This window comes from Bombina bombina, chromosome 7 (assembly GCF_027579735.1).
Source record: "Bombina bombina isolate aBomBom1 chromosome 7, aBomBom1.pri, whole genome shotgun sequence".
In the NCBI taxonomy this organism is placed as follows: Eukaryota; Metazoa; Chordata; class Amphibia; order Anura; family Bombinatoridae; genus Bombina; species Bombina bombina.
The window spans coordinates 60,460,811-60,477,856 of record NC_069505.1 but is presented as its reverse complement, the minus strand read 5'-3'; the positions used below and the strand labels follow the sequence as shown (position 1 = coordinate 60,477,856).

Here is a 17,046-nt window from a genome sequence, read left to right as displayed (position 1 = left end):
TTCGTTTTTTCTATCGGTCATCCGTCATGTGTTTCTGGGGGGTGTTTTGTTTTTTTTAAAACCAGATACCAAGAGATTAATTAAACTATACACAATCTAACTGGGCACTAGTATATGTCCTATTTTGTGCTCAATTGACTATACCTGGGATATGAACCGCAGAAATTAGACAGGAGATGGATTCTGCCCAAACAAGTATCCAAGATACTTCTTTCATAGCCTAAGGACTGCGAGTCCCACCCTGATGATTGACATATGCCACAGTTGTGATATCTGTCTGAAAGCAAATGAACAGTTCTCTCTTCAATAGAGGCCAAAACTGAAGAGCCCTGAGAAGCGCACGGAGTTCCAAAATATTTATTGGTAATCTCGCCTCTTGAGATTTCCAAACCCCTTGTGCTGTCAGATCCCCAAACAGCTCCCCAACCTGAAAGACTCGCATCTGTTGTGATCACAGTCCAGGTTGGACGAACGAAAGAGGCCCCCTAGAATAATACGATGGTGATCTAACCACCAAGTCAGAGATAGTCTAACATTGGGATTTAAGGATCTTAATAGTGATATCCTTGTATAATCCCTGCACCATTGGTTCAGCATACAAAGCTGAAGAGGCCTCGTATGAAAACGAGCAAAGGGGATCGCGTCTGATGCTACATCATGAGACCTAAAATATCCATGCACATAGCTACTGAAGGGCAGTGGCGACTCTAGGAAAAATATATGGGGGGGGGCACATAAGATACCACAGTCAAACGAGGGGGGGGCACTAATTTTTTACCACAAATTTATACCACTGAAAATAAACTTATACATACACACATATATTTTAATACACAAACATACACAGTATACATACTGTTACACACATACATAATTAAACATACACACACAAAAACACACATACAAACACATGCATACGTACACACACACAAACACAAATATAAAAGGAAAAAAGGTATTAAAATACAACAGTAATGCATATTATATATTCCTTTAACGTAATATGCATGGAAATATATGCATGGGCATACATAGAAGATATACATATATACATACACATATACATACAAAAACACACATATACACACACACACACATATACATACACAAACACCCAGAAAGATGACAACAAAACAATTACAACAGTCTATATTTTTTTCATAAGAAGATAAAACACATATATAAATGGAAAAGGAAAACTAAGCAAGTATTAAAAATACAAAAGAGTAATGCATCTTATGTCTTCCATTATAACATAAGATACCAGGACATACTGTATATGCATGGACATAAATAGAAATCGGTGTTTATTTGTTATAAATGTTAATTAACCCACAGCTAATATTTAATATGACTACTATATAAACTATAAAAATTTACTTTTTGTGTTCTACAAAAGTATATCTCGTGGTTAGCCTGTGTGTCCCTAAGGATGACCATAACTAAGTATACTAGTAATATTTTTCTACCTTTTGTGTCTGGTAATTCACAATCAGGATATTAAAGTTACTTACAGTCTATTTAAAGTTAAACTTTCAGGATTCAGATAGAGTATGCAATTTTAAGCAACTTTATAATTTACTCCTATTATAATTTTTTTTCTTCATTCTCTTGGTATCTTTATTGGAAAAAGCAAGAATGTAAGCTTAGGAGCTAGCCCATTTATGGTTCAGCACCTGGGTAGGAATTTCTGATTGGTGTCTAAATGTAGCCACCAATCAGCAAGTGCTACCCTGGCGCTGAACCAAAAATGGGCCAGCTCCTAAGCGTACATATTTGCTTTTTTTTTTTAAATAAAAAGATAAGAGAATGAAGAAAAAATTTTCAAAGTAGTAAATTAGAAACATTGCTGCTCTATCTAAATGATGACTTAATTTTGACTAGACTATTCCTTTTAAGGGTGCAGAGCCATGCTATCATATGAGGGTCTCTTACTGAATAAGGTTTGGATATGAAAAGATCTCAGATTGCTCATAGTTTTATTCTTTAAAGAAAATAAACTTTCCTGATTCAGACAGCAGATACAATACAAAATATATAAAACAATTGCTTACTTCTATTTACCTATTTCTTCTCTTGGTATCCAAGAGAGCATACTGAGGTAGACTCAGAAGTGTGCATGTGTATTAAGCACTATAGCAGCAATATTTTCAAATGTTTGTAGCAATATGATACATATAATTCACAATACACATGCACACATTGTGTTAAGGAAATATATATCTTAGGAAAAGTATAGTTTTACTAAAGGATACCTTAAAGATTAACTATTATAACATTTACATTCATTATGATTTTTTCCCCCCTATGGTTTCCCTCCTGAACTCTAGTAAAATTTCTGTTAAAAAAAAAAAAACTCTTGCACACCCAAATATTTTACCAAGAAGATATAGTTGCCTGGTAATGGTAACAGTATAAATTTGGGATTTTTTTTTTTTTTTAGAACATTCACTGTTTACAAATTACAACTACACTATATCTGACTGAAACACAGCAAATCATTCATCATGTATTTTTTTTTTTTTTTTTTTAATGGTTGACCTGTCCTGCTGCTCCTGAAGTCAACTTGCAGACCCAATTACCAAGCATGAAGTAGATGAACATACTATACCACGATACCAACTTTTTTTTAAAGTTTGTAAATAAATTTGGGGATTTTTTTTTTTTTTTTTTTAAGTTTTAACACTCAACAGAACATCCATGAATGTTAAAACATGCAATTGATCTTTTTTATCCTACCCCACCAGAATCAGCTGAGCTCTCTTACTGGGGAGACGACATCAGACCGCCGGTTTTAACAATGCGCCACAGCAGTCAGTGCCACTGCCAGACACGAGGACTGTCTGAGACCGCACACTGAGCACAGTGCCAGCCCAGCTCCTTCCCCTGCGCTTCTGCACAGCACACATCACCTGCTGCTGGTTTGCTCCTCCCTCTTCCTCTCCAGAGTCTCCAGTCATGTTCCTTCTGCTGTGAAGGAACGTGACCACTGTCTGGGACTGATCTGGAGGAGAGGCGGAGCAAATAACGCCAGCACACTACACATGATGCATGCCAATGCTGCCATTCTTGCCATTACATGGGGTAATATAATATTTATTGGAGTCAGACAGTGTGCTGCTGCCGCGTGTTGAACAGGCATGAGGCACGTGCTGTGGTGTGCGGGACAGGGACTTGAACAAATATGAATTGAATAATTTAATTTGATCATGAAGCCAGTCTCATCAGGGACAGTAGGACTTCACTGGGAGGCGCGCTGCCTTTACTCTTAGGCTGCCGCTTAGCCTCATCATTGTGTATCTCAGTCAGTCACGTGTCTCAGCAAAAGCAAATGACTCACTCAATCATCTCAAAATAAAAATTGAACAATGAACAGTAAATATTATATACACAAAATAATCACAATTTAACAAATACTCACACTGTACATACATAACTCCTGACTCAGTCTCACTCATCCCATTCCCTCTCCTGGTCATCTAGAATTATAAAAGTGCCGGGGCAAGCCATAGTTTTGGGGGGCAAATGCCCCCCTTGGCCCCAGTAGTGACTCCACTGCTGAAGGGAATGACAGACTGAAGGTTCCGACAAGCTGAAAACAATTTTAAAAGCCTCGTGTCTGTTAGAGACAGTCGTGGCCACTGAATCTATCTGGAAACCTAAAAAGGTGACCCTTGTCTGAGGAATCAAGGACATTTTTGGTAAATTGATCCTCCAACCATGTTTTTAAAGAAACACTAGTTTAGTCGTGTGAGATTCTGCAGAACGTAAAGACTAAGCAAGTACCAAGATATCGTCCAAATAAGGAAACACCACAATAACCCGCTCTGATTACAGAGAGTAGGAAGAGACCCTTTGAAAAGATTTTTAGCTCTTGCTAGGCCAAAAGGAAGAGCAACAAATTGGTAATGCTTGTCTAGAAAAGAGAATCTCAGGAACTAAGTGATCTGGATGAATCAGAATATGAAGATATGCATCCTGTAAGTCTATTGTGGACATATAGTGCCCTTGCTGAACAAAAGGCAGAATAGTCCTTATAGTCACCATTTTGAAACTTGGTAGTCTTACATAATCGATTCAAAGTTTTTAGATCCAAAACTGGCCTAAATGAATTCTCTCTCTTTGGGACAATGAAGAGATTTAAATAAAACCCCAGACCCTGTTCCTGAAACGGAACTGGCATGATTACTCCTGATAACTCCAGGTCTGAAACACACTTCAGGAAAGCCTGATCCTTTACTGGGTTGCTGGAATTCAGATTACTCTGAATCCTATTCTGTACCCCTGAGAGACAATATTCTGAATCAAATGATTTTGGACCGAATTGATCCAAACATCTTTGAAAAATCTCAATTTGCCCCCTACCAGCTGAGCTGGAATGAGGGCCGCACCTGCATGCGGACTTGGGGGCTGGCTTTGATCTCTTAAATGGCTTGGATTTATTCCAATTTGAGGAAGGAAACTGATTCCTTGGGGGAAGTTTTAGGCTTCTGTTCCTTATTTTGTCAACGAAAACGGTTAGAAGCTTTAGATTTACCCTTAGTTATCAAATCCAACTAAACCAAATAATTACCTTGGAAAGAAAGATAGCAATCTTGACTTGGAAGTCATATCAGCATTCCAAGATTTAAGCCACAACGCTCTTCTAGCTAAAATAGCTAAAGACAGATTTAACATCAATTTTGATATCAAAAATGGCATTACAAATGAAATTAGCATGTTGAATAAAGTTAACAATGCTAGACAAATTATCCGATACTTGATGCGCTAAAGTCTCCAACCAAAAAGTTGAAGCAGCTGCAACATCAGCCAAAGAAATTGCAGGCCTAAGAAGATGACCGGAATATAAATAAGCTTTCCTTAGATAAGATTCAAGTTTCCTATCTAAAGGATCTTTTAAAGTACTATCTTCCGTAGGATAAGTAGTACGTTTAGCAAGAGTAGAAATAGCCCCATCAACTTTGGGGATCTTTTCCCAGAACTCCAAACTGCGAGCAAAGGATACAATTTTTTAAACCTTTAAGAAGGATTAAAAGTAGTAGCAGGCCTATTCCATTACTTAGAAATCATATCAGAAATAGCATCAGGAACTGGAAAAACCACAGGAGGTTTATAAACAGAATTTAAACGTTTACTGATTTTAATATCAAGGAGGACTAGTTTCCTCCATATCCAATGTAACCAACACTTCCTTTTAACAAAGAACGAATATACTCCATTTTAAATAATATTTGTCAGTGTCAATATCTGAGGCAGGATCTTCTGAACCAGATAGATTCTCAGCATGTAAAAGTTTATCATGACAACTATTACAAACCACAGCAGGAGGAATAACCTCCACAAATTTACAACAAATGCACTTAGCTTTGGTAGAACTTATCAGGGATCCAACAGTGATTTCTGAGACAGGATCAGATTGAGACATCTTGCAAATGTAAGAAAAAAAAAAAAGCAAAATTATCAATTTCCTTATATGGCAGTTTCAGGAATGGGAAAAAATGCAAACAGCATAGCCCTCTGATAGAGAAAAAAAAGGCAAGAGGCATATAGGAATGGGGTCTTAAATAATGAAAAAATATTTGGCGCCAAGTATGACGCACAACAGAATTTTTTTTGGCACCAAGAGAGACTCGCGTCAGACGCAACCTTGTGAAGGACTCGGCGACGACTAAGATGCCGGAAATGACAAATTTGCATCAATGAACGTAACTGTGCCAAAAAATCTTGCGCCAAGAATGACGCAATAAACTGGCATTTTGCACCCTCGTGAGCCCAATTCTGCCCGCGAATTTAAAAAAAAAAACAGACTATACCCCAGGTAAGAAAGATTTTTCCTAAAAAAATGCATTTCCCCAAATATGAAACTGAGTCTGCAAAAGGAAATACTGAAACTTGAATCATGGCAAATACAATACATATTTAGAACTATAAATTCATAAAGTGCCAAACCATAGCCGAGAGTGTCTTAAGTAATGAAAACACTTGCCAAAGACACCCATCCACATATAACCGTTTCAGTAATGTTTGACTATCAGTAGAGGTAATGGAATATTATGACCGAAAAGAACCTATGAAATAGATCTCCCGTGAGGAAAACCATTGCATTCAATAGGTGATACTCCCTTCACATCCCTCTGACATTCACTGTACTCTGAGAGGAAACTGGCTTCAAAAAAAGCTGAGAAGTGCATATCAACGTAGAAATCTTAGCACAAACTTACTTCACCACCTCCATGGGAGACAAAGTTGGTAAAACTGAATTGTGGGTGTGGTGAGGGGGTGTATTTATAGGCATTTTGAGGTTTGGGAAACTTTGCCCCTCCTGGTAGGATTGTATATCCCATTCATCACTAGCTCATGGACTCTTGCCAATTACATGAAAGAACACAGCTAGTCCTAGTTTGTTTTTTAAAAGCATTTTTTCTGCACTCAGGACCACATAGATAGTGGTCTAGTTGTACTAGGATCCTGAAGCCTATTTGGCAAAGCATTCTGCCCACATGGCTAAATAAAAGCACTATTTGTATGCTAAGAAAGCAAGAAGTATCCCAGACTGCTTCTCAGGGGGCGGGCTGTCACTCACAATATGGAGACTGTTACCATACAACTAACATAAGCCCTAAGGGCAATTGGCACCCTGTATAGGGTGGTCACAATTTGTCAGCAATGGCCCCCAGCAGCACTATTTTTGTTAGTTCTTAATACTGGAAGAATTTATGAAGCATTGCACACCAATGCACCACACCATGTAATCACTCACCTGTCCATGTCACTGCACTGATGCCTTAGTAGACTTCTGACCCGGCAAGAGGTTGACACCTTGTATCAAGTTCTGGTGCTTTTCACTGGTCAACCCCCCCCCCAAACCTAGATGTGATAGTAAAAGGGTCTCTGCTTGTGTGAGCTGGCCAAGGTGCCATGTCCCTCTGCAAAACTATTGTCAGCACATGTGAACCTGGACAGGAACAGTCAAGTGTGGAGCATGGAGGGAGGGAAAGTAAGTTTTTAATTAAAGTATCAGGAGAGGAATTTACAGGAGTAATTGAATTCTGTTGAACAGAAAATTAGGTAGGTTGCACAAAAAAAAACAAAAAAAAAAACACAAGTAACTGTTGTGTAGAGAATTTGCATAGAGCAGCAAATCATTAAGGGACAGTCAAAAAAAAAAGTTTCAAATAAGGCATGTCATTTTAAACAACTTTCTAATTTATTTTTTATCACCAATTTTGCTTTGTTCTTTTGGTATTCTTAGTTGAAAGCTAGACATAGGAAGGCTCATGATAATTTCTAAGCCCTTGAAGGCCGCCTCTAATCACATGCTTTGTATTTGCTTTAAACAGCAGGGGAGAGCTAGTTCAGGTAAACCCTATAGATAATTGTGAGCACTCCCGTGGATTGTGGCAGACACTGCACTAATTGGCTAAAATGAAAGTCTACAGATAATAAATAAAAGGTCATGTGATTAGGGGTTTGTCGGAAGATGCTTAGATACAAGTTAATCAGAGGTAAAAAGTGTATTATTATAACTGTTGGTTTTGCAAAACTGGGGAATGGGTAATAAAGGGATTATCTATCTTTTAAAACAAATTCTGGTGTTGACTGTCCCTTTAACTATTTTATCATATGAAAGCCAAGATTCACATTGTGCAGGTTATACCCTATTCTACTGGTGAATAGGATTTTTTGCATCAGTGAATTTTGTAATCTTCTAAATTCTTAAAATTTCTCATTGATTCCCCTATGTATGAGAGTTATAACACATGGAATAGTTGGCATTAAGAGATTCCTCCATATTGAAGATCTGATCAAGACTCATGTGATCTCCAGCAGATAGTGATGAAACTAATTGCTAGATATAAAATGGCATCAATATGAAATCATGAAACAGCATTTTATATTCAAAAAAGGTTTTATTCAGCCAGCAGGATGCGTTTCTTAACTACACGCTTCCCTATCACAGCAGCACAAACCACCAATACAACAAGACTCAGAGAACCTACTGCCACCCACACCCAGAACTCCAACGAATCCAGATTCTGAGTCACTGCCAGTGCTTTGTTTTGGTCCGGTCCAATTACCAGTAAGGGTCCCAGAGTGGCCAAGGTTTGTTCTCTCTCTACAGAAGTATCTAGAATAGAAACAGATTAAAGGTTTTGAACATGTGCACTAAAACTTTGATGTACTGTGAAAGTCTATCAAAGATTGCATTGCTGCATAGTTTATATAAAAAAAGCTTCCCATAAGTCTCTGTATTTATAACTACATAGAATCAAATTCTGCTTAATTGTATTATATTGGCATCATTTACTCCAGACTAGTATGGGTACAAAGAACCAACTCAATTATTCTAGGCATCCCAACAGCATTAACATGACAACCTACCAGGTCCAGCTTGTCTCTTTCCTCTTCCTCGACCTTGATTATACTGGCTAACCCTCCTGCTCTGACCAGGAGAAGCCACACAGTTCCCAGTGTCACAGCATCTACAGATGTCACTGGTACCTTCAAGAGGGGACCAACTGTGGAGACAAATTAGGTCATTAAGCCCATGTAAGTGACCTTGGTTAAATAAGGGGGGGGAAGCTAGTCCTAGTTTTTTTTTTTTTTATTTGAAGCATTTTTGCTGCACTCTCAGGACCAAACAAACAATGGTCTAGTTGTACTAGGATCCTGAAACGTATTTGGCAAAGCATTCTGCCCACAGGGCTAGATAAAAGCACTATTTGTATGCTAAGAAAGCAATTAGTATCCCAGACTGCTTCTAGGCTACTTACGTATTGCTGGTTTTGCTGAACGAACAAGCCTTGTTCATGGGATCTGGAAGCTGGGTCGCTGCTGCAGCTCTTAGGCTGCAAGTAATGTAAATCTATGGAAGAAATTTAAAAAAAAAAAAAAAAGTCAAAGAAGTTCTCAGTATATAATTTTTAGAGACCCTTATTTCATTTGAATGCATTTCTTACAGTGGATACATCTCTCCCAGTAAATCTAAAAGCATCAACTGTGAACTGGAGTTTGTCTGGCTGGGGCCTTGGGGACATGAATGCAGATGTGGAATCTGCCTCTTTCCCATCCATCAAGCACCTGTAATTAAGGATTTACATTAAGTATTATAAACTTGCCAGCGACTTGCATTACTAGCTAGTAAGACTCACCCATTAAGAGAAATGATTTCATAGCTGGGATCAGAGTTGGCATTGGGATTTAATGTGGCCACACAACTGTCAACAAAGACAGTCATAGGCACATGGTTGCCAGAATCAACAGAGGCTTCAATATGGAAGACGTCACCCAGTCGGAAGACCGTAGAGGTTCTTGGAGCACTCCAGTCATCTGATGAAGAGCACAAAGCATTAAATACAGAATTCTAACACCCTTTCTTCAGAGAATACACTTACATACCATTCATTAGATTTAAAGAGAACACTAATCTTTCTTCTGCAGAAATAGTAGAGCTGTAAGGCATCCATGTTGGTTTTATGGCATTGCTGCTCACATTCTCGTGTCTGTAGATATAAAAAAAAAAAAAAAAAAAAAAAAAGATAAAACAACCTTGCGCTAGACACTTCTAACTTTTTTTTTTAATGTGTATCTACCAGTCATGGGGGGGGGGGGGAAGAAAGTATTTTAACAACTTGTTAGAAGGGAAAAAAGGGACTTGAGCACTTTTCATTTAGTGATAGAGACATAAGACTTTTGGAAACTAGAAGGAAAATGAAGCCTCACCGTGGATAATAACATTGGATTAAGACCACAGCAGCATTGGTCCTTATGATAGGAGAATTGCCAGATGGAGTGGGGTTGTAGTTCAAATTTGTGCTGTAGACCATGAATTCAGGCGTCATCTGAAAAGACACAGTAAAGACTCACTACATCACTCACAGTAAAGAATGTTTAACTAGATATGGCAACTAAGATTTACATGCAATTTGAAAGTTAACACAAAAATAAAATGATTTCGCACAGTTTGACACTCTTGTCCTGTCTGCTCTTCCTGCTTTCTCCGCCCATTAAGTAGGTTTCCAAGATTAACCTCAGTGCTAAATTTGGAGCTTCTAAATATGTTAAAAAAAAATAAAAAAAAATTTACTGTAATTTTAGGTCATTATCTGCATATTCTTTATAGTGGTGTCTATTAAATGCAGTTATGAAAATTGGTTAAAGAAAAGAGCACAAAAACACACATCTAAGTGTAGATTAAAAGATAACGTTTATTAAAATAGCCCCTCACAAGATAAATAAAATTGTGCACAAATTAAAATCTGTGTTTGTTGCAGTTGGGCGTGTCGTTTGTAGAGCGCAATCTTTTACTCTACAGTCCCAAATAGTGCTGGGAAACGCTGATGCTAAAATCAAATGAGAAATCACCGGCTCAGCGTTCCTGCTGATCAGTTACAGTGGCCTCACAGGGACAAACAAACTACTCAACGTACGTTTAATTCCTCAAACAGGGAACTTTTTCATGAGTTTGTTTGAGGAACAAAAAGGTACGTTTAGTTTTGTTTGTCCCTGTGAGGCTACCAGGCAGGTAAAATGGATCATTGAACAATTTAAATGGGAGACTTTTGGTTGAACTATCCCTTTAATAGATTAGCTCTTCATGCATGGTAAAGTCAAACTGCTTTTATCCACTTACAAGTAAATCCATTCTCTTTTAGTTCAGTTAACAATTGGCCTTTAGTTAATTAAAACATCTTTCAGAAAGCAGGCAGTGCCTTGCCAAGTATTTCCCAATTGGTACACATTCCATGCAATTTCAGTAAACTTAAAGGGACAGGAAAGTTAAAATTAAACTTGCACATGTAATTCTAAGACTCAAATTCTCTTCTCTTTAGAAATTTGCTTTGTTCACTTAGTATCTATTGTTGAAAAAAAAAAAAGAATACATACCCTACACTACTGGCAGCTAGCTTGTGATTGGCTCTCTAGATATGTAAAGCTAGCTCCCAGTAGTGCATTGCTGCCCCTTCAATAAAAGGACAATGAGAAGGAAGCAAATTTGGTAGAAGTAAATTGGAAAGGTCGTTTAATATTGTAAGTTATCTGAATCATGAAAGAAAACCTTGATTTCATGTCTCTTTAAGGGTTTCCTATTAAAGGGACATTCCAGTCAAAATTTAAATGCATAGATAACATTTTAATAGAAACATATTTGCAATATACAATGTATTGGCAGAGGTGCTTCTAGTAAGTTATCGCTGTTTTAGTGTAACATTTTTCTCTGCGTGTGTAGCATAGATAGATATTCACTGCACCCATGTTTTAAATGATGCAGCTGCTCAGATAATCAGTGGGGCTTGTATCATGTCAGCATTTAACAAATTGGGTCATTACCAGATGGTACAAGCACCTTAGGCTCTGAGCAAGTGCTGCATTTAAAATGCTGGTGCACGGTGCATACTTAAAATACACTTTTAAACAGCTATAGCTTTTATTAGAAGCATTTTTGCTAATGCATGTATATTACAAAATTGCTTCTGTACAATACCAAAATGCACCCAGGTGGTTTCCAATGTTGGCTGGAATATCCCTTTAAGAGGATAACTGCTGTCCTTTTCATGTAGCTAATGGGAAATTATTAATCAAAAATTCACATTAAACTCAGACAGAAGTTATAAAAAAAATAAGTGCAGCTGGGTTACTGTTTTGAGCAGGGGAGATACACACGAACAAAAAGCCAGGGCATGTATTCACATGGGGGGTAGAAATGATACCTACTTTTAATAATCAAAACGGGATTTTAGTCACACAGCACAGCTAAAGCATTTTAAGTTAGTTTATTGGATGTGCACCAATACTGGTTTTTTTTTCTATTTGGTCTCACTCCAAATGCATATTTAAGCTGTTAGGTGTCAAACCCATTAAAGTTCGGGTGTGTATCACGTTTGCTGGGAATTAATTCTTTCCAATTAACTGCTATCAATTCTGATTAGTATTCTTTGTATCCTATGAAACAGAGTAATCCTATGTGAGTTCAGGAGCGTGCATGTGTATTTAGCCATCTGGCAGCACTTGCACTGTAGCAAATAATGCTGTTAGACATGTGCACGCTCCTAAGTTCCTATTAGGCTACCTAAATATACACTTAAAGGATCAGAACAAAGCAAATGACAATAGAAGTAAATTGGAAAGTTTTTTTAAAAATGCATGCACTACCTGAACATCTAAGTTTAGAGCTCATCAGATCTTACCTGCAAGCTGTTCCCACAGTCTTGGAGACCATTCTGGAAAACCACCATTAGATTTGTACTCTGGGCACTAGGCTGACAACTCTGGGTTCCTAAAGTAAGGTCTGAGGCCTTCACAATCTTTCCAATTCCATACAGATCCCTTTGCACTGTCACCACCATACTGTCCTCCTGACACTGCACACTAATAGGCTGGTTCTGGGGCAGCTGTCTAGATGGACCAACACTCTGAGGATACCACCTATCATATCCCTGAGCAACTCCAAACCCAGGCTGACGCCTCCAAGTGTCCCCTTGTCTCCAACTGTGAGGAGGGAAATTCCCCTGGCAAGCTACTCTAACTACCATTACCACCAGACACAGCCAACTCAGCTTCACCCACAAACCCATTCTGACAAGAAACAGCACATGGAAAAGTTCTGGGGAAGAAATATTTATACCCCTCCCTCCAACTGATTTTAGGTTCCACCTGGGGCAGGCAATCACACACACCTGATCATGTATTACAATTAAGGCTACAGACCTGCCAGGGTTGCAGGATGTCTCTGTTGGAACTAATTTGGGCTAATCAATAAAATGTATCCTATTAGAAGCTTAGAGATCTAATGATTTCCTGCTTTTATACCTAAGCCCTCAACACATTACACATTGCCTCTTCTTGTTTTTTTTTTCTTTTCTATTATGCAGCTCCGAAGTACAGAACATATTTTGTATCTTTTCAGAGCTATCACAGTTTGAGACATTATGACACGCTATTCTAAGGCTTTTCTCCAGATCACTCTATGGAGCAGTAAAATCAAACTATGCATTAAAAAAATGTTTTCTGCAAAACTAATCCTGCGTGAACACCCAGGTAAACGATCTGTTCTAAGTTAAGTTTGTTATATGTTACAGTTGAAGTGTTCTGTCACTTTAACTGTGTTCAACTTCTCCATATATACAGTATATAATTAAGTGAAGCAATATTTTTAATATATTTTTTTGCAACTGTTATTCAGTTTATACTGTACTAAGCTTAAAGGGACACTAAACACAAATTCTTTCTTTCATGATACAGATAGAGCATAACATTTTAAGAAACTTTCTAATTTACTCCTATTATCAATTTGTCTTCATTCTCTTGCTATCTTTATTTAAAAAATTGTTATGTAAATCATAGGAGCTGGCCCCTTTTTGGTTGAGAACCTGGGTTATGCTTGCTGATTGGTGGCTAAATGTCAGCCACCAATAAGCAAGCGCTATCCATGGTGCTGAACCTAAAATGGGCCGGCTCCTCAGCTTAAAGGGACACTGAACCTAATTTTTTTCTTTCATGATTCAGATAGTGTATGCAATTTTAAGCAACTTTCTAATTTACTCCTATTATCAATTTATCTTCATTCTCTTGTTATTTTTATTTGAAAAAGAAGGCATCTAAGCTAAGAAGCCAGCAATATTTTGGTTCAGTACCATGGACAGAACTTGTTTATTGGTGCTGTCCAATCAGCAAGGACAACCCAGGTTGTTCACCAAAAATGGGCCGGCATCTAAACTTACATTCTTGCTTTTCAAATAAACATACCAAGAGAATGAAGAAGATTTGATAATAGGAGTAAATTAGAAAGTTGCTTAAAATTGCTGCTCTATCTGAATCACGAAAGAAAAAAATTGGGTTCAGTGTCCCTTTAATATTCCTGCTTTTTAAATAAAGATAGCAAGAGAAAAAAGAAAATTTTATAAAAGGAGTAAATTAGAAAGTTGCTTAAAATTGCTGCTCTATCTGAATCATTAAAGAAAAAATTTGGGTTTAGTATCCCTTTAAAGTGATGGTAAACCCTAGCATTTTTGAAATGCTAGGATTTACCAGTGCTACAAATAAAGGGAACTTTCAATCATGAAGTATAAAATACTTCACGCTGAAAGTTTCTTTATTTGCCTTCAGTGTATGCCGCCCTGAGTGTCACAGGCCGCCCACGGCAGAACGCTATTTTATGACAATAGGCATATATATGTGTAGCTACAAATCACCATCTAGCTCCCAGTAGTGCAACGCTGCTCCTGAGCCTATCTAGGTATGCTTTTCAACAAAGCACATCAAGAGAACACAGCAAATTTGATGATTTGTCACCTCCTCACATTCCTGTTTACAGAACTTCTCCAGACTGGCCCCTGTTTTGTGGAACTCTCTGCCTCACTCCACAAGACTCTCCCCTAGTTTTGAAAGTTTCAATTCCTCTTTAAAGACTACTGTTCAGGGATGCACATAATATATACTTTTCTAACGTCAGTTCCAGAGGCGTAACTAGAAACCTCAGGACCCGGTGCAAGAATCCACCTCAGGGCTCCTCCCACCCCCCTAAAAAAAAGTGATTTTTATACATTTAATTGTTCTCTTTTTTTTTTTTTTTTTTTGCAACATGTAACACAATAAAAAATAAATCTGTTAATCATGTCAACTTACACTTAAAGTGAGAAAGGGACAAACACTCCTGCATTTAGGGTTGCCAGGTGTCCGGTATTTGACCGGAGAGTCCGGTATTTCCGGTTACTGCCCAGTAATATGAGTCTAAAAATACCGGACAAGCCTCTAAGAGAGTCACACTGTCTGTTTCAAAACAATTTTTTTCTTTCGCCGTTCCAGACTATTACCCAACCTAACCCAGGTCTAGGCCAGCCCAGCTCGTGTACCAACCAGCAGTCTGGCACCCAATCTAGCCTGCTATTAGCTCTGCTGGAGCCAGACTCTGCTCCGGCCTATGTGGTGGGCACAGGCAGCTTGCACTGACAGAGTCAGACTCAGTGTCACTGTCACCTAGTTACAAGAAAATGAGGTATGTGGCATCATGTCTCTCAGTTCGTTTAAATTATTGTTTTATTTAAAATCACCCACACAAAAAAAGTGTAATTATGTACACACTCACTATCTATCTATCTATTTATCTATCTATCTATCTATCTATCTATCTATATATATATATATATATATATATATAATTCACACAGTATAAATATTATAATATTGTGTAAAGCCCTTAGATAGCAAGAGAGTGATATATATATATATAATAGTGCAGACTGTGCAGCTGTATGTGAATATAAAAAAATACAATACCCGAACACTTTTATTTTATATGCACTTTTGTTTTGCCCATTCCCCCCTCCTAAATCCGGAGTTTAACTCGCTGCGCTTGTGTTCTTATTTATCTTTTAGCTCCTACCTTGCTGAAATGATAGATTTTACATTAAAATACTAACACAACGCTGCAAACATCTATCTAGTGGGGGCTGAAAGAAACTAAACCTGTAGCCTCATACTACATACAGTGCTCTGTGGGTCCAGAGCATTTCTTAAAAGGGACACTAAACCTACATTTTTCTTTCATGATTCAGATAGAGCAGCAATTATACATAGTTGCCAACTGTCCCGTTTTTGCCGGGACAGTCCTGGAATTTGGGCCATTTAAATGTCCTGGACTGTCCCGGGGATTCTCCTCAGAGTCCTTTACAACCAGGATTGCGCGGTCAGGCAGTGACATCAGCATGCAACGTCACCATCAACTGACCCCGCATTGCCACTCATACACGGAGAATCAAGCCGCCCTTCTCACACGTGGCGAAATGACGGATCCTCCCTTACAGTCTGGTCAGTGACGTTGTGTGAACCTCTTTGTAATATTACATATCTGTATATTATTCACTGGGGAGGGGGGGTCTGTGTATGTGTGAGGCAGTGGGAAGCTCTATACAGTATTATAAATCTATATATAAGGTACTAGGGAGGGGGCTGTGAGTGTGAGAGGAATCAGGAAGAGGGAATTTTTCTATAATATATCTGGAACATGTGCTGGGGAGGAGTTGTGTGTGAAAGAATGGCAGAGGAACCTCTCTATAGTATTATATTTCTCTATATAAAGTACAGGGGAGGAGGCTGTGTGTGTGATACATAGAACCTCTCTATAATATATATGTATATAAGTTACAGGGGAGGGGCTGTGTGTGTAAACCAGAGGGAACCTCTCGATAATATTATGTGTGATGCATAGGGAACCTGTATACAATATTATAAATCTATATATAAGGTATTGATAAAAACAAAGAAAGGATCAGCACCACCAGAATCTTCAACCATTTTTATTAAGCAGAAAACAGCTTGACAGCCAGACAAAAATCATACGACGTTTGGACCTGGTCCTTAGTCATGTATGAATATACCTTCAAAAATCATTGCTTAAAACCCTCTAAGCCACACCCACCAAACACCTAAGTATTAACACCTGGAGGACTAAAAGTGTTCTAACATCCTATCAAAATTTCTGAAAAACATAAGTATATAAATGAATTTATAACAATACATAATGATATTAAGGCTAACAAAAAGTGGAAATATTACCGTTATCTTACAGCCAGGAAGAAACCATACAAACTCTGTTGGACAAAGTAGAGAACCTGGACAATAGGGGACACAGGAATAACCTGCAATTTAGAGGTGTTCCGGAAACCATTACACCTACAGTCCTCCAGGGTTATCTCCAGAATCTCTACAGAACAGTAAAAGGCACAAATACGTCACCAGAAGTGACAATGGAAAGAGCTCACAGAGCCCTTAGGGCGAAACCCCCAGCAAAAGCACCTCCACGTGACGTGATTGTAAGATTCCTAAACTACCAAGATAAGGAAGAAATATTACGACATGTTAGGTTGAGACCTCAGCTTACACATGCAGGAGTATCAATTGAAGTCTTTGCTGACATCAGCCCTACAATACTTCAAAAGCGCAGGGAACTGCAATTCATAACTTCAGTATTATGATTACAGAAGATTCCATACAGATGGGGATTCCCGGTCAGTATAATAGCCACAAAAGCGACAAGACAGCAATATA

The 17,046-nt window shown here is 38.1% G+C and overlaps 1 protein-coding gene across 1 annotated transcript; it reads right to left on the bottom strand.

The window, feature by feature from the left end:
- Positions 1-7,890: 7,890 nt before the first annotated feature.
- LOC128635753 (zona pellucida sperm-binding protein 3-like) lies at positions 7,891-9,830 on the bottom strand. Its single transcript, XM_053688872.1, has 7 exons — positions 9,724-9,830; positions 9,400-9,503; positions 9,153-9,330; positions 8,961-9,081; positions 8,775-8,866; positions 8,383-8,519; positions 7,891-8,128 (listed from the first exon to the last, which is right to left on the bottom strand). Exons 1-7 carry the CDS (start codon positions 9,825-9,827, stop codon positions 7,911-7,913), a joined length of 954 nt encoding a protein of 317 aa, XP_053544847.1. The 5' UTR covers positions 9,828-9,830; the 3' UTR covers positions 7,891-7,910.
- Positions 9,831-17,046: the final 7,216 nt, after the last annotated feature.